Below are 16,490 nucleotides of genomic sequence, written 5' to 3' on the forward strand. Positions count from 1 at the left end.
TTTACGGTTTGATGGCTTCAAGGGATGCACAGGCGCTCCGGTTGGGAGGCGGGGCGCGGTCTGTGTTGTTTGCATTGCGAGTGAGATTCAGGGTTGAGAGATAATTGACGCAAGCTACTCGGCCAACTCTAGTGTAGTCCTGGCAATAGATGTTTGCCTTGCTTATCTCGCTGTCGCGCAAAGATAGACTTATTAAATTCTAGTAGCGTTTGCCTTCTTACTCGTACAAATCCAAGTCCTAAACAGATTCTATCCCCCCCTGACGGATTGGTGCGCACATACGTCCACCTATGTTGAAATTAGACTCCCGTCTAGTTACCGGATTCCATGACTTTCAACGGCCAGCATCACTTGTTGTACTCTTGTAGCTCCTGTTGGCTGATCGCCGACGACCTGTTCCTCGCCCCCCTCTTGAAGACGAACCCAGGGTGTGCGATCATCAAGCAATAGACGGCAACTAGAACCAGCCTATTTTTGAAAACAGAATCAGTATCGGCCAACCAGGAGAAAAATGAGCTCCCTGAAGGGAAATAAAACAGGGAAGAGAGGGGATAAGGTTGGAACAGGGGTAGAAAACACCAAAAAAACCAGAAATCACTTACACTCCCTCCAAGCCAATAAACAACGCCTCATTGCTCACCAACTCCCCCCCATACCCCTCCTTCAGCTCGACCAACCGATACGCACACCGAACCAATATCAGCACCACCGCAAGCACCATAAACCCGAAAAACAGCTTCAACCTCTTCCCATCCGGCATTCCCCCAGCACCCCCAACCCCCTCATACCCCCTCTCATACCCGCCCACCCCCTTCCCCTTCCTAAACCGAAAATACCTGACCAAAAAGTCCCCAAAAAACCCACAAAACAACACAATGGTAAACACCTGCAGACTGAGCCCGGCCAGGGCGAGGTTGACGCCGAGCGTGCTGGAGCCGGCCGACTCGGTGGAGAGGGCGCCGCCGGCGGCTTGGAAGACGAGCGAGAGGAGGTCGGAGGGGATGAAGATGTAGTAGAAGAGGGTCGGGGGGAGGCGGGAGAGGGTGGGGGTGGGGGAGAGGGATGTTATTCTGTTGGGTGGGGGGGGGGGGGGGGATGTTAGTGTATGATTAGGGGGAGAGAGGGGAGTTGGATTTTGAAAAGGGAGGGGGAGGGGAGGGTTGAGAAGGAGGGGACTTACGCCATGGAGAGCGTGACGTAGATGGCGGCGCAGTAGTAGACGGGTCCGCTTGTGACGCAGACTGAGAGGTGGGCGTGGTTAGTGACATGTTCCTGGTGCTGTTTGCCTGGCTCGTCAAGTTAATCTGAAAGATTCAAACTTACTGATCTGCAACATAAAAGCGGCAAAGCTGAAGGGGTTGTAGTGCAGCAGCACACGGCCGACGTAGCCCGCAATGGCGTTCGCACCGCCCACGAGCATGCAGCCCATGAACCACCAGTGCTTCCACCGGAGGCCGAGGTACAGGTGTAGGGCTATGGAGACAGTATACAGCGCGATGAAGATGATGTTGGCGACGAGCGAGGGCTGGTAGCCGTACACGGACATCTCGACGGGGCAGAGCTCAAGCGTGCAGTTGGCGTCTGGACCGAAGACGACCATGTTCGGGGGTGGCTGTATGGCGCCGGGAGGGAGTGTGGAAGCCATGGTTGGGGAGTGAGTATGATGGTTCGGGGGAGGTTGGAAATGTAGTCTTTGGCTGGAGTGACTGGCTCGACTTGGACGGCAAGAGTTGAGACAGAACGGGACATGTCTTGACATATATACCAGTAGTACTCCGTCGACGAGCACGGCACAGCCTCGGCTCGCAATCTACATAATTACAACTGCAGTCAAGATAGTGCCTGACCGGGCTTGTCGAAGGATCAAGAAGACCCAGCAGCCAAGGAAAGCGTACGTGTTGGCCTGAATTTTTCATGTTCCAGAATGCATCTTGGTTGACTTCGATTTGCTTGCGCGGCTCACCCAGGGGTTGGGGGCTTGGTCCCGAACTCTATTTGGACATATGCTTGACAGGGGTGATTCGCTTTCGGACACCCTATCCGATCGCATCTTCGCACATTCGCATCTTCGCACTCGCTTAATTGTCGAATCAGAGACGATGCCGTGCGGCTAGGGGGGGGGTGATGATGGGGGTCCACCAACAACACTACATGCCATCTCACTTAGAAAAAGCCGTAACAATTAATGGTGTTGTCCGATGGGAGAGATGCTGATTCTAGGTGCCTGGTGTTCATGTGGTTACCATAAAGTCACATCCTCCCCTCCCCCTTTTTCTCCTCGGCTGTGGACTCGGGTTTCAGCAGTCCACTTTCAAATTTCAAGCTCCAAGCTGTTGTTGAATTCAAGATTTACCGTCTCTGGTCGTCTGAGCAATTCAAATGCAATCTTCGTTTTTTAATCTAAAGGTCATGGCCACGTGAAATCAAAAAGAAGAAAAAGAAAGGGGGTTTCTCAACAGTCTCGGGAACGGAAACATAGATCGATCGTTTGTCAGACTCCATGACCCAAACCTGGCCGTTAAAATCAGATCAGTGGCCCCCAATGTATCTCCCACATTCACATATCAACTGCTGATATCAACCCTTCACAGCTCATCCCCTCCCAACCCCCCTTCCACCGACTCCTCCTCAACAACAAACCAATCCTTCACCACGGCCGTCCCGTTCACCACCGTCTGCCACACCTCAGGCTCGCAGGTATCCGGCTTCAGCACATAGCACTTCGGGTCCGGCATCTCAGGCACCTCACTCTCCACCCAGGCATCCCGCCGGCCCTCCGTCACGAACCCGTCCCCGACCCTCACCCTCCCAGTCGGCACATCCCACCCGCCCATGGCCCGCCGAAACACCTCGTACGACGCCCTCGGCTGGTACGCGGGCACCTCATGCCCGGCCTGGAACAAGCGTGTGAAGCTGAACGAACCGACCTGCTTGGTCAAGCCCTTCCACTCCCAGCTCTCCCCCTTTCCACCCCCCTCCCCCTCTCCCTCCACCAACAACCTCGCATACCCCGCCTCCCCCCCAAACACCTCCCTCCCTCCCCACCGCACCCCCCGCGCCACCCTCTCCCCCCCCACCCAATTCGCCATAAAATCCCTATCCCCATACACCAAACACACCCCGACCCCCCCATCCACCAACCCCCCCAGCACGTCCAAAAAATCCCCCCCCCTCAGCATATCCCACGACGCCTCAAACCCGTCCCCCACCGCCGCCGACGCCGCCGTGTAATTGACCGGCACGCCCAGCGCCGCCAGCACCTCCTCGCGCGCCAGCCAGCCGCGCGCGTGGGGCGCCGGGAAGGGGTCGTGCGCCGGGTGGGCGATGTCGTAGGGCCCGCGGCGGGCGGTGGTGGTGTAGGTGTGGAAGCAGGCGGTTTCGAGGGTGGTGAGGGTGGTGGTGCAGAGGGTGGAGGTGGTGGTGTTGTGGTCGGGGTTGTTGGGGGAGAGGAGCGCGGCTTGGCAGGCGAGGAGTTGGGTGCGCCAGCCGTGGGGGCGCGTCCAGTTTTGGAGGAGGGAGGTGTGTAGGGAGAGGGGGTAGAGGGGGGGCGTGTAGGTCTGGGAGGGGGGTGGGGGGTTAGTGAACTGTTGGGTTGGTGGGCTGGGAAAGAGACTGGGGATTGGTAAGGGGACTCACGTTGTTAAAGGGGAAGTCGAAACAGGCCTCGGTTAGGATCGACCAGTCGATGGCGCCGTTGATGATGCCTAGCGTGCCGAGTTGCAAGGGGCGCGCCCCCGGGTGGGACAGGCTCCCGTTGGCAATCCGCTCGTTCTGCTCCTGGAAGAAGCGGAAGAAGCCCGGCCCGTAGCGCCCGCCGTAACTCTCGGCCCAGAGGTTGATCTTGCCGTTGTCCGGGCGGTAGTGCGGGAACTCAAACAGCCACGTTTGCAGAAAATGCCACATGGCGTGGGCGGACCGCTCCGTGGTGTTGGTGGTCTGCGACACCTTCTGGCTCCCCATGGTCCCGATCCAGAACGTGTTGTTGGTCGCGGGGATCTCGCCGTCGGTGAAGTTGGCGGGCGTGATGACGGGCTCGGACGGGTCCTCGACATCCAGCTGTATCGTCACGTTGGTCAGGACGTCGTACGAGAAGCCGGTCTGCACGGGCTGGTCAATATAGAGCATGTTGACCTCGTTGTTCCAGCTCCAGGGGTTGAGGTATGTCGACTTGGAGTCCGGCGCGACAAAACAGGGCCCATTCTCCTCTAGCAGGCCCATCATGGACGAACCCCCTGGACCGCCGTTCAGCCATATGGCCAACGGGGCATTGGCTGGGTCCTTGCGGGCTTCGAAGAACCAGAAGAAGCTGGCGTTGTCAGTTACGGTAAATCCACTGGGTAGGACAGCTGCACTGACGTGTTAATGAGATAGTCCTGGTCTCCGTCCTCTAGGAGGTTAGGTGGAAGATGGACGTATCCCGAGTACGACTTGACGCCTGGTGTTGTTTCGCATAGTCCGGGCTGTCCATGGTCTTAATTTGGGCTGGTTTGTGGATAGAATGAGACAAACTGACCTCCTTAAACGATATGCTAACGTTCTCATGGAACTTGGACTGTATCACCGTGATGCCCTCCCTTTTTGGTGGGAACTGGGCGTGGGCTCCCAGGAGGAGAGCGGAGGCAACGCTGCTGAATAGACTCCTGCTTTTCATTTTCACATTTGTTCTTTGGGTAGCCCCAAGAACTTCTCTGGGGATTGCTTGTTATTTTGGAGAAGTATGGTTTAGCGACGCTCAAGACGCGTAAGTCGACTGAACCCCAATGCGCGTGCCTCGGATTTAAATCCCGTCCTAACCGCTCACCTGCCTATTTAGGAAACCGGCTGCATCAGTCAGGGAGTCAGAGGAAGGCTAGTCTAGAAACAATTTAAGGAAGAAGGCATTGGGTGATGTGCTGCGTGGGATGGCTATGGGTACTTCAATCGTGAGAATGGCCGGAGTGAGACATACTCGTAGTCCCTAAGCTGAGTACACCCAGCTTGATATATATCAGATTCGATTTTTTCCCCTGACATACACTGGAGAGGGCCCATCCCCTCCCTGACATCTATATCCCGACAGACTTCTAAAGGGCCGTCTAATCCCGTAGTTACAGCCGTAGTACACAGTTATACACGCTATCCACACCCTACCTCTCAATCCCGCCACTTACTATCCTTAAGCAGCAGCAACCTCTTCACAACCTCCTCCCGCCCCTCCTCCCCCAACCTCCGCTCATCCGTCAACCGCAACCACTTCCCAAGAGCCTCCCTCAACTCCCTCTCCCCCCTCCCCAAAATATCCACCCCACGATCCGTACACGCCAACCGCAGCTCCTCCTCAACCAGCACCTCCGCCCCGCCCGCCGCCACCAACAACGCATCATCCTCCCGCAAAAACGCCAACCGCCTCCTCACGCGCGGGCGCAGCACAAACCCCGGCGTCCACGCCCTCACCCTCAGCCCCAACAAAGCCGCCATATCCCCCGGCCCCACCTCCCCAGCAACCCCCCCTTCAACACCCCCCCCAGCAGCCCTCCCCCTCACCCCGGCCCTCCTCCCCTCCACCCCCTCCATCAACCCCTTAACCTGCCTCGGAATGCGACACGTCAACGGCACCGCCCCCGGCAGCGCCAGCACCACCAGCGGCGTGAACTCCCCACACACCACCAGCAGCAGCGCAAACAGCGGCAGCCGCCGCACGTCGTGCTGCCAGCGCAGGCGCAGGAGCTTGTAAGCGCGCGAGTTGGGGGCGGGGCGCGGGATTAGTTCTGGTATTCCTGCGGCAGTGGTGGTGGTGGTGGTAGTGGTAGTGCCTGCTGCCGGGAAAGAAGGGTTTTTCTGGGTGGGTTTGGTTGAGTACAGCAGGCGGGTGTTGGTGGCGATGTGTTTGACGCCGGTTTTGTAGAACTTGAGGTAGGCGACGCCGGTGGCGAAGAGGTGGGAGAAGTTGGCGGGGGAGAGGAAGGGCGGGGGCGGGGCGTTGTTGTTGGGGGTAGCGCGGGTCGGGAGGTTGAGCGGTGGGGGGCGGGTTGTTGGAGGGGGGTTTGCGGATGCTACTGCGGCGGCGGCGGTTGTGACGGCGTCGGTGGCGGATGAGGGGGGAGTTCGGTTACGGGTTCGGGTTTGCTCGTGAGTCGGGGTGGTGGTGGCGATGGTTGCGGCGGCCGTTGAGGCATGTCGGCGGTGGTATTTGGGGGAGGTGGAGCTAGCGGTGTTGCTTGGTTCGGGTGCGTGTTGTTGTATCCTCTTGCAAAGCGCCTTCTCGAGTGAGATCAGCGTTGATCTCGGCTGCGTATGGTGCTGTCTTGACAATTGGTAGCCATTGGTGCGCAATGCGCTGCTAACGAGGATGCGGTGTTGGTGCATTGTACTGGCCAAGTTCGGCCCGGCCACGACTTCGAAGGTGGGCGACTAAATTGTGGTTGCAAGAAGGTCAGAGTGTCAAAGTTGACATGTGTAATCTGTGGAGTATATCTGAAAGCCAAATCGCATCTGACGTGTGTCGCTCAATTTATTTTGGTATTGAGCTAACCGTATTAGGCAAAAAAACGACAGCACATGTAAGACACCCGGGACACATTGGATTGCTGTGCTTCGTACGGAGGTATTGTTGTAATGTCGAACATGCTGTCGCTACATCCGGAAACGGCGGCCTTTCGAATCGGGTATAGCGCTCCGTCAGATTCGCGTCCTAGCACGGTGCGGCCTATGCGGGGTACTACACGAGGAGCTGTGGTTGGCTGCTGCAGGAAGAATTCCCAAGCCGCGCTGTCGTTTCCGCCAACCAACTCCTTCTCAGGCCCGGTCCGCCTTGCCGTTGGTTGCGCCAGCAAAGCCATATCATCGTTTTAGCAGCCTGCTTAGCTCGGCCTTATCATCCCTATCTGCTGCGGCTGACCAGCACACTCAGGGCAGGTCTGGAGGTTTACTGTTTGGTCTGGTCACCGGCTCGCGGGATGGGGCGTGCCGTGTCGTGATGGGGAGCGGCTCCATCGTTTGGCTGGATGCTGGCCAAGACGTCCTGTTGGCAGTGCTGGGGCTGGCCGGGATCGTCGGGAAATCCGGTTACGCGGACGATGAGGTCCGACAACGACTCAAAGGCCATGCCACAGTGCGGCCACGCAAAAGGCAGCTCGGGGTGGTGGGCGAAAGGAGGTGGTGGTGCCGCAAGGGCCAGGAGAGCGGCCTCCCTCTGGCGCTTGGCGGGGGAGTGGCGGGCATCAGGGTCGAGGGCATCGCCGCCCCTCTTGGCAGGCCGACTCGCCGGGGTGCTAGGCGTGTCCATGTCGTTCGTCCTCACGAGGTTGTCGGAAAATGGGTAGGCTGTGACCGGCAATCGCCATCAGTGTCCTAGTCGCGTGCGGAGGGGCTCGATGGCGCAGTCGGCTTGCCCGCAAGGTTGACGAACGGGGCCTCCAAAGTATAGCGGAGTTTGTATGGCAGGGTCGTTTGGTCGGTCGCAGACAGTGTCTCCAGGGGGTTGGTTTTCGCGCCTTGAATTTTGGGATCCCGCTCGCTGGTCAGCTCCCGGCACGCGCGGGTGGGGAAACAAACAGGCAGGGAGCCGTGGGGCGTCAATCTTACCCTTGATGTTGCCCGTCTTGAGGCCATGACGCAAAGGGCTCAAGCGGCCGAGGGCCGGGGGGTACCAGCAGCAGCTCGCGACGCAATGGCGGGGTTGATAGCGGGGAGGCAGAGGGCGGGAGAAGAGAGCGCACGCGCACGGTAGGCGAGGGAAACCAACGATAGGGAAGTAAGACGACGGGCGCGCGCGCCGGACAGTCAACGGCGAGGTAGTCGGTGTTCGTTGCTTTCCTGATGGGTTTGCGGGCGCGAAGGGAGCGAGGCCCAGGAAGAGAGATGGGGATTTGCGCTGTCGGGCAGTCGGCGACAGATGCCGTTCTAGCCCATCGCCAGGCGGCAGCCCTAGCTCTGCCGCAGCGAGGCCTGTCTCCTGCCCCTACGCCCGCCTTACCACTCCAGCCAGCCCCCGCTCTCACCCCCCCTCGCCGGAAAGACCATATACAGCGCCCTCGCCCGCAGCACAGCCCGCGCAGGAGTTCGTCGATCAGCCACCTCTGCGTCGCTCGCCCTCTCCTAGTCTGCCCTCTCTCAAGAGCGCCGATAGCGCTACAGACGATGGTTCAGACGACGGCTCGGTAATATTTGTCTCGGAACATCCCGCTGTACAGGAGGAGGACAACACAGCTTTTCATTCCGAGGCGGACGACGGCGACGATACGGCCGGCGCGGAGAACAAGGTCCTCGAGGCCCTTACGGCATCCCTGTATACCACAGACGATGTGGAGCGCTGGGCTGCCACGTGCCGGCTCTTCTGCCACGACGTCGCACGTACGGCCCACGACGAGGGCGCCCAGATGCCAGGCACGAATTTCTGGCTCCACCCCTACCAGATGGAGGCGGTCTACGAGCAGCTGCAGCGGAGCTTCGGCGAGGGGCTGGGTAGCGGGATCATAGCCCTCGACACCGGGTTGGGCAAGACGGTCGTCACCCTGGCCGTGGTGGCGGTCATGAGGCTCGCGGAGCTCAACGCCGCCGAGGTCCGAGGGATCACGAGGATTACCGGCCTCGTCCCCGACCGGGCCCATAACGAGCCCGGCACGACGACGGCCTGTCCCTCGAACAACCCTTGGGGCATTGAGTGCTGCTGCGTATCGGGTTCGCTCACGGACTACATCGTGCGTGGCCTAGCGCCCGGCCCGTCGCTGGTGCTCACGCCGGCCAACGTCGTCGAACAGTTTGCCCTAACTGGTCTGCCCACAACGACGCTTATACTCGGCAAGCGCCTCGGGCACCGTCTTGGCCACATCGTCGTAATCCTCCCATGTCTCCCTACCACTCTTCCACCTCACGAGCAGCTCTGGGAAGCCGTCATCCGCGATTCTATCGCCGCAAACCTCCTGTGGCTCCCACGTCTCGTCCTTGGCCTCGTCGTCCTCGTCGAGAGGAAACTCAAACTCTGGGCCATAGTCTTCCAATCTACCCTCATAACGTTTTCCATTCACATAAAAGGCCGGGCTCAGGTCGTCGTCGAAGTACGGCCGTGGGCCCTTGTCAACCTCCCGAAACTCGGTATATCTCCCGGCAACCTCCCTGTCTAGCCCCGGGCTTCTCATCATCCGGCATATGTCACCCGATTTAAGCAAGATGTGGATCGGCTGTGCTATGCTCTCGTCCACCCGTCGACGGACCTCGGGCTTGCAGTCAGGGAGAAACAGGTCGAAACAGACAAAGAGGCGGTTGCGCTCGAGCAGGACGGCATGGAGGCGCGTGTCGGCCGTATAACCGGTGACGCTGTCGGTCGATGGGGCTCCGTCTTCAGCCGCCGTGGCGGATGACGGCACTGGAAGGGGCCCAAGTTGTGCGGTAACGGCGCGGGCAAGCTCCTTGACCAATTGATCGGCAAGGGCCAACGCGGCCGAGGACTGCCGGGACGGGAGCGGGTACCGCGTGTTGAGGAGACATCGTATCGTCCCGTCTGCCGTCAAGGCAACGAGGCTCTCGGGGCCTACCGTAAGCTGCATGTTCGTAGCGATCGGCTCTGCGGTGGTGGTTGTGGTTGTGGTTGTGGTTGTAAGCAGTGAGTAGTGCAGTGCGGAAGCATGGAGTTGGGTTGGATCGGGGATCAGGGATCAGGGACGTTTATGGGGGATGTTGGTTGCGCTCGGCGTCGGGGTTGTGGCACGCTATGTGAGTTAAACGAATAACTATCGGGTCCGCGTTAGACTTATTGGGTTTAATGGGCTCAAATTGATAGGCTTGAACAGGTTGATTGGCTGGATCGGGATTAGCGGTGGTCTTTATCTTGGTTTCATATTGTTCGACTTGTTCGTTGAACTGGCTTACGCAGGCCTGTACGGAATAGCACGCTCCATTTCGTACCCAATTCCCAATACAAATATGATTAATTAAATAAACTCAGAAAAGTGCATCTAACGCAGCCTTTAGCCCTTGCCCGCGCCCGTGCCCCCTGGTTGCCACCATTCGATATGGGAGCTGTTGCCGGTTGGCCTGTACGCCTCTTTCACACCACTCCCCGCACACCAGGTCAAGGGCCAACCAAGACATGTACATACATACCAATTCCATAGCTCCGATTACCCCGACCGCCGGTCGTCCATCGGTTCGACCTGGTGTGGGTCCCCGGCGGCGCCCGCGGATTGCTCTGACGGGGACCCCACAGCAATCGGTTCGACCCGGACCGGTTATGTTCAGATAGGGTTGGGACTCCTACACAATCAAGTCTAGTTATCTTTCATCTCATCTCCTCTCCTCTCTTCTCCCAGACGTCAGCGCCTGCCGCTTTGCTGGGAGCCGAAAATGGATGCCAGTTCGAGGGAACGGGATTCCTGGATCCTGGATTTCGGGAGTCACTGGTTTCTCGAACCAACCGTCGAGGGCTGAAACGCTCAGTGGAGGGTGGGGCAAGGTGGTGTCGGGGTCGCAGATCCGTGGATGATTTGGTTGGAGGGCGCGAGGTACCAAGCATGTACCTGGCTGTGACCCAGCGCCCCGCACTGTCAGTGCCCCCGAAAATGGCAGCCCCGCCCTGCCAAATCCGGCGGCCAGAACAGCAGATTTCATAATCTGTAAACCGCATCTCAATGACACGAGTTTGACTCCAAAAACTGCGCCCAGGAACCCTTAGCCTCTATCTTTCTATCCTCATCCTCTAACCATCTGTAGAACCCAAAAGACGACAAAGCCCTTAAAACAAGATCCCAAGAAACACCTAGACACTACCTACAAGTACACCTTTGCATACAGCAAGCCCATCCTCGCGCACACCTCGCGTATACGCTCTAACTTCTCTAGTTTTGTCTGGCAGTAAACTCGCATCGAGTCCTCCCAGAGATCCTTTTCGACATCGCGGTCGAAGGTGTCCCGCAGCCAACCCGGGTCGCCCCACAGCCGCACATACTTGCCCTTCTCGTTCTTCGCGACAAAGCCCGACTTCTCATCGAGGACGTGCGTAAAGTCGGGCTTCACGCCATTATGGTGCAAAAACATGATGCGGTGGTCGAACTTCTCCCACGTCAGGTTGCCCACCGTGCCGAGGAACGACGAGTCAGTGATAAAGTCTTCCTCGTCTACCGCCGCCGCTCCCCGCTGTGCGCGCGCCAACTCGGCACCTCCAGAGGGCTGCCTCTTTTTTGGCTCAGGATTCGCATGGACTTCGTTCTTTTTGGCCGCAACGGCCCCCATAACTCCCTCGTAATCCACCATCGGATCAACCTGTATCATGAACATGCCCCTCCACTTGCCGTCGACCGTCCGTCCGTGCGAACGGGGCATCTTCTTGACGTCATAATACCCCTTCTTGACGCCGACCCCGGGTTTCATCCACACCGTCGGCTGCTTGTACACTCCCCGGGCCCGCAGCCCTTCTAGCACCAGCGCGGCGTGGAAATAGGTTTCCTTGTCACCTTCCCCAGCACCGTGCTGGCAGAGCATGACATAATAGTGCTTCGGCCCGTTGTAGTTGTAGTAGGCGGCGAGAAGGAGGGTATCGGCGTGGCGGGATTTATCGTACACCATCATGCCACTCTCCGACGTGGCCCGCGAGGTTACCGACGGGATCTCGAGGTCGCCGGCGATCCTGTAGAACCGTGGCGCCGTGGTCGACGCCCAAAAGTCGGGCCAGGTTATAAACCCAGTCGAGGTAAACGGCTCGGAACCGAGGTCGAAGATGGGGTCGGGATTCCGCACGAGAAGGCAGTCGGCGTCGAGGAAGAGTACGTTTTGAAAGGTCGACGCGATGATCGAGAGGTACTTCCACTGAAACCGCATCAACTTTCCCTCGGGGAGATCTATACCGGTCCACTTTTCGGGGAGGGATACGCAGGTAGCGTTGAGGCGAGGCATCGTCTCGGAGCACACCAGATCCACCCATGGCGAGGACGAATCGAGTATAATCTCTATTGGCAAGCGGGAGCCTGCTCGCCGCGCCATCAGCACCAGCGAGATAACTTGCCCAAAGTTACGCTCGCCGGCTGTCGTTACGATTCCGGTAGTGCCGGCACGGTAGGGCAGGTGGCTGGCGAATACAGCAAGCTGGCTAATGAAGGAAGCATGTGACTTGCGGAGTATGGCCTCATCCTCCTCGGTGAGATCGAGCCGGTCCAGGCGTGTTCCGTCGACATCGGGCTTCCAGTTGAGTGAACGGCCGCGGAGCTTAAGGGGGGGTAACGCTATGCGGGTGCTCTCGAGACGACCGAAAAACTCGATCCACCACCCACTGGGCTGATGCTTGCCGAGCTGAGGACCGGGAGTGGCGGGAGCGGGAGCGGGAGCATACCGTGTGTAAAAGTCGTCGAAGAAGGACAAGCGATGAGCAAGGAGGGCGAAGGAGAGCAATGAAAGAAGAACCAGGACGAAAAACTTGGCCTTGCCGTTGTGAAGGAAGGATTTTAGCGAGTGTTGGAGGAACACGAGGCTTCCTCGCACGTTCCAGGCGTCCATAGGAAGGCTCGAAGGTGAGATAGGGACCTGGATAGATAATAGGTGGGGAGGTATGTAGGGAAGGAGCTATCGGGCAACAGTAAGGTGTCAGAACACTCGGCAAGCGCTATTGCGTCGTCGTTGTTTCACTTGCACCTTCTTCGACAGCGATAGAGCAGGTTATTGTTCCGTCTATTTGATGTTTTCGGTAGCACCAGAATACCTACGGGGGGGCAGTCGGGGCAGTCGCAGTGCCTGACCATTGGCCTTGCGAACCATGAACATTCTTCTCTGTGCCCCCATCTTCGTGCGCATTGTTGAGACCTCAGCGCCCTTCCCTCCCCCTTTTTTTTTTTGTTCCGCTTGACCACGGAATCATCTCCGTGGGTCATTCTTGGCCCAGCTTGCCGTGTTCCCGGCCACAAGTCTCTCCGTGTTACGCAACACACTGCTCGTATCTCGCATTCCGGGGATAAGGCGTGTGCGAGAGATATTGAACCCGCTCGAGGCTAGCTCGCTGACTCGAGTGAGCTGGTACTTCAACAGAGAACAACAACCCGCGGTATTCTTCTGGTTTCCAGTTCCCAAATCCTAACCCAAATCCCAACCGCCGCCGAAACACGCCAACGACGAGCTGAGCTGGTACCAGTACAGACTGGCTGACTGGCCGAGAAGAGCCTGTCAGATGCCTCCATCGTCGATGAGCTGACCCATCATGGAAGTCTTTCATTGGGTCGTACATACCATGTCTTTCGTATAAGGTCTGTCACTATCGTCGTTATCCCCGACCCCTGCAAGTAGCTTTCACGTTGCGTGTCTGGGTGGCTTAGCAACCTACCGCTGGTCGCTAGGTTTCAGAATTAATTTTCTGACCGTCCCAGACACCCAATAGGTGGGCTTACCTCGTATACGAATCAACACTAAGGAGATGGTTGTAAAAATTGTCTCACGCGGCTGAAATACAGAATAAACTCGTGGAGAAAGCCGGCCGCTTCATCCCGCCCTGTCGATCTCCAGGGGTTCCCGTCCTGTCAGAACCATCTCCAACCCATCACGCCGACGCCGCCGCCCACTCCTCGTTGATCCGCCGATAATCCTCCGGGCCATACGGACTAAAAAGCTCAGCAAACACACCATCCTTACGATGCGTCTCCAAGCCGAGATCCCGCAACAGCATATCCAAATAGGGTACCGCATCAAAAATAAAAGTCGGCGCGCGGCTGCCCCAATCGATCGGGTACCGCCAGCGCCCGAAGCGATTGTGCAGCAACGCCTCCCGCCGAATCTTTTCCAGTTCCAATTTCGATCCCCCACCATTGCCTGTTGTCAAGTCCTGGCCCAACCCGCCTACCCGCCCCTCAAAATACGCCGCCACCCACAAGCCCTGCACGTGCGCCGTGATAACGTTGCTGAAGTTGGCGACGCTGCCGACAAAGGCGATGTCGCGGGTCCGCAGGAAGCGCGCCGAGGGCGGCACCATGAAGCGGTGCAACATGAAAGGGGTTAATGAGGCGTTGGGGTTTCGGTCAAGGTTATCGTCCGCAGTGGTGGGGAGGTTGGTGCCCGGCAGCGGCTTGTAGCGCGCGTTCCAGACCGGTTCGTCGCGCAACCGCGGAAAGGTTGCCAGAATCTGGGCGTCGGTCTGGGCGAGGAGGTCCGGCTGGCAGGCGAGGTCGTCCGCGGACGGCGACGGGTCCGCGTCCGCCGCGTGCGGCAGCCCGAGCTCGCGGTCGATGCCCTCGGGCAGGAACCGGACGGGCGGCACGTGCTTCCACCCCGTGTTGGCGAGCAGCACGTCGGCCCGGAGCTGCACGCCATCCGAAAGGTGCACCTTGCCCGGGCTGAGGTGCGTGATGTCGCCGACGTGCACGCGGATCTTGCCGTCCTTGACGAGCTGGAAGAAGTCCGTGTCGTAGTTGAGGATGCTGAAGCTGGTGCCCGAGTACATGGCCGGGAGCCACGGCTTGAGCTTGGCCGTTTCTGGGTGCGAGTCGTACTTGTTCAGCGCCAGCACGTCGCCGCCCAGGACGCTCCAGAAGACGTCGACGATCTTCCGCCCCAGCGCGGTGCCGTGCAGGAAGTTGCGGATGCCGCCGTAGCCGTCCACGTTGCCCCAGATGCAGGGGCTGAACCAGGTGAGAGCGCGGATATCTGGGAATTGAATACCCCATGTCAGAGATGCATACGTGATGAGAGGGAGCGGGGATTATGATCGTACTAGCGAGCTTCTCAATCCACTTCTTGAACGGCGTCACATATGAAGGCGACATCCAACAGGGGCCGTGGCCGGATGCTGGGTCGGTTTGTTAGCCAACGCACTATCCCCTCACCTCCCCTACTGCACAGGACTCACCCCGGATAACCATGTGCGTCTCCACGCCCGCAGAGGCATAGGCGTAGGCGGCATCCCAGGCGAACTTGTGGCCACCGAAGACCACTGCCGACTTCGCAGTGTCTAGCGTATCGCGGTTCTGCTGGAAGTCCTTGCCGTGGAAGATGCGGCCGCCAAAGGTTTCTTGGCCTCGGAAATGCGGGAGGAAGGCCTCTGATGTTATCCCCGTCGCGATGATGAGCCGGCGTGCTTTGACGAGCTTCTGCTTCTGCTTGCCACTGGTATCCGAGGAAGCGGTGGTCAAGAGCCAACCCCCTTCGGTCCCGTCTAAGTGCTCGGCCGACAACACCCTTGTCCCCGACCTAATATGCTTATCGATGCCGAACTCGGTCGCGTAGGCCTGGAGATACTCGTAGACAACCTCGCCAGGGATATAATTATCCGTCTTGATCCCAAACCTTGCCGTGGTCATGGGGAAGTCAGGATATTCCAGCGTCCCCAGCAGGTTATTGCTCTTCAGCAGCGGATATATGCGCTCGGAGGCCCAAGATCCTCCCAGCGTGGACTGCCCGTCAAACACCACCAACGAGTCCGTCGGGTGAGTGACGTGGTACTGTTTGGCCGCGCCCAGGCCGTACCAACCTTTGGCGTTTAGTCAACATATGATACATCCTCAGATAACACCACGAGTAGGACGAAAGGGCTCAGGAGACTCACCGGCGCCGACGACCACGCAATCGAACCTCTCCATCCTCGAGAGACGGGCGTTGTGCTTTGTGATGTTGAATCAGAAAAACACCATCAGCCCCAAACAATCTTCGCAGTCTCGTGCTGACTGCGTCCCTCACGGGCCAAGCCGAACCGAGATGCTGCGATTGGCTTTCCAGCGAGATTCTCATGTCCCTGTCACTTTCACCACAATCCCACTCATTTCCATGCCGCTTCCACTCAGGTGAACGGATGCGAGCCCCGCTGTCATCCAACACCCGTTCAATGCTACCCACCGACCTGTGTCAGCATTTAGCGCAGATGGATCCGATTCTTTTATTGCGCCTGTGGCGAGGTGCATCCCATCTCACCAACCAACACGTATTAGTGTATTTTAACCAATAGGAGTAAGTAGCTCGTAGCAGTTCTGAGACCCTTCTCGGGCACGACTTCATAGGTTGACCAATTCAGTGTCAATATTCATCACGATGACATGAATATTATTGCCCTCCTCTGCTATATGTTTCTTCACTGATCAGTATGGTCGGTACCATTAAAGGCAAAACTGTTTCCCACTTTCCTATAACCCACAGACTCCAAACAGAAAATCCACCACGCTCACTTATCCCTCTGATACTTTTCCCATCCACAATGTGCCCAGATCATTGCAAACAATGCATTTGTAAATGGCGGCTATAAGCAAGACGGATTCCAAAGAGAGAAGGATGCTTGGTTGTAAGATGTTGATCAATGAATCTCGAGTACTTGTATAGAAACGAATCGAAAAACAATGTCGGCTCAGCTTGTCGGCGGTGATGTCGGCATTGCAACGGCCTAGGATCGCACATCACACCACTGCGGTGGTATCCATGATCTTTATCTTTGATCGCCGTTCGATGGTGATCGTACCTAGTTAGGAACATGACATCGCCCCCGTTACCTCTCTGGACTGGGTATCCTTTGGGCAAAAAAGCTGGAGTTTAAAAAATGAAAGATGACAGTGAAGGAG

At 58.0% G+C, this 16,490-nt stretch overlaps 6 protein-coding genes across 6 annotated transcripts; all 6 read right to left on the reverse strand.

Moving 5' to 3' along the window:
• Positions 1-347: 347 nt before the first annotated feature.
• On the reverse strand, positions 348-1,645 carry F5144DRAFT_595713 (RTA1 like protein-domain-containing protein; the record flags this gene model as incomplete). The annotated part of the gene is made up of 4 exons (XM_066790722.1): positions 348-468; positions 603-1,070; positions 1,181-1,241; positions 1,324-1,645. 4 exons carry the CDS (start codon positions 1,643-1,645, stop codon positions 348-350), a joined length of 972 nt encoding a protein of 323 aa, XP_066640303.1.
• A 512-nt stretch (positions 1,646-2,157) lies between these two features.
• F5144DRAFT_518782 (Alpha/Beta hydrolase protein) lies at positions 2,158-4,752 on the reverse strand. The gene is made up of 5 exons (XM_066786671.1): positions 4,514-4,752; positions 4,357-4,460; positions 3,637-4,306; positions 3,138-3,557; positions 2,158-3,065 (listed from the first exon to the last, which is right to left on the reverse strand). Exons 1-5 carry the CDS (start codon positions 4,649-4,651, stop codon positions 2,586-2,588), a joined length of 1,812 nt encoding a protein of 603 aa, XP_066640304.1. The 5' UTR covers positions 4,652-4,752; the 3' UTR covers positions 2,158-2,585.
• A 216-nt stretch (positions 4,753-4,968) lies between these two features.
• Positions 4,969-5,484, reverse strand: F5144DRAFT_583664 (uncharacterized protein). The gene has a single exon (XM_066789568.1). It carries the CDS (start codon positions 5,455-5,457, stop codon positions 5,134-5,136), a length of 324 nt encoding a protein of 107 aa, XP_066640305.1. The 5' UTR covers positions 5,458-5,484; the 3' UTR covers positions 4,969-5,133.
• Positions 5,485-8,744: 3,260 nt separating this feature from the next.
• On the reverse strand, positions 8,745-9,524 carry F5144DRAFT_497334 (uncharacterized protein; the record flags this gene model as incomplete). Its single annotated transcript, XM_066786201.1, has 1 exon — positions 8,745-9,524. The coding sequence occupies one exon, from the start codon at positions 9,522-9,524 to the stop codon at positions 8,745-8,747; it is 780 nt and encodes a 259-aa protein (XP_066640306.1).
• Positions 9,525-10,532: 1,008 nt separating this feature from the next.
• On the reverse strand, positions 10,533-12,936 carry F5144DRAFT_366441 (mannosyltransferase putative-domain-containing protein). The gene has a single exon (XM_066784442.1). The coding sequence runs from the start codon at positions 12,460-12,462 to the stop codon at positions 10,744-10,746; it is 1,719 nt and encodes a 572-aa protein (XP_066640307.1). The 5' UTR covers positions 12,463-12,936; the 3' UTR covers positions 10,533-10,743.
• Positions 12,937-13,492: 556 nt separating this feature from the next.
• Positions 13,493-15,524, reverse strand: F5144DRAFT_595716 (uncharacterized protein; the record flags this gene model as incomplete). The annotated part of the gene is made up of 5 exons (XM_066790723.1): positions 13,493-13,591; positions 13,793-14,592; positions 14,660-14,734; positions 14,795-15,415; positions 15,491-15,524. The coding sequence occupies 5 exons, from the start codon at positions 15,522-15,524 to the stop codon at positions 13,493-13,495; spliced, it is 1,629 nt and encodes a 542-aa protein (XP_066640308.1).
• Positions 15,525-16,490: the final 966 nt, after the last annotated feature.

This window comes from Chaetomium tenue, assembly GCF_020726465.1.
Source record: "Chaetomium tenue strain MPI-SDFR-AT-0079 chromosome Unknown F5144scaffold_6, whole genome shotgun sequence".
Lineage (NCBI taxonomy): Eukaryota > Fungi > Ascomycota > Sordariomycetes > Sordariales > Chaetomiaceae > Chaetomium > Chaetomium tenue.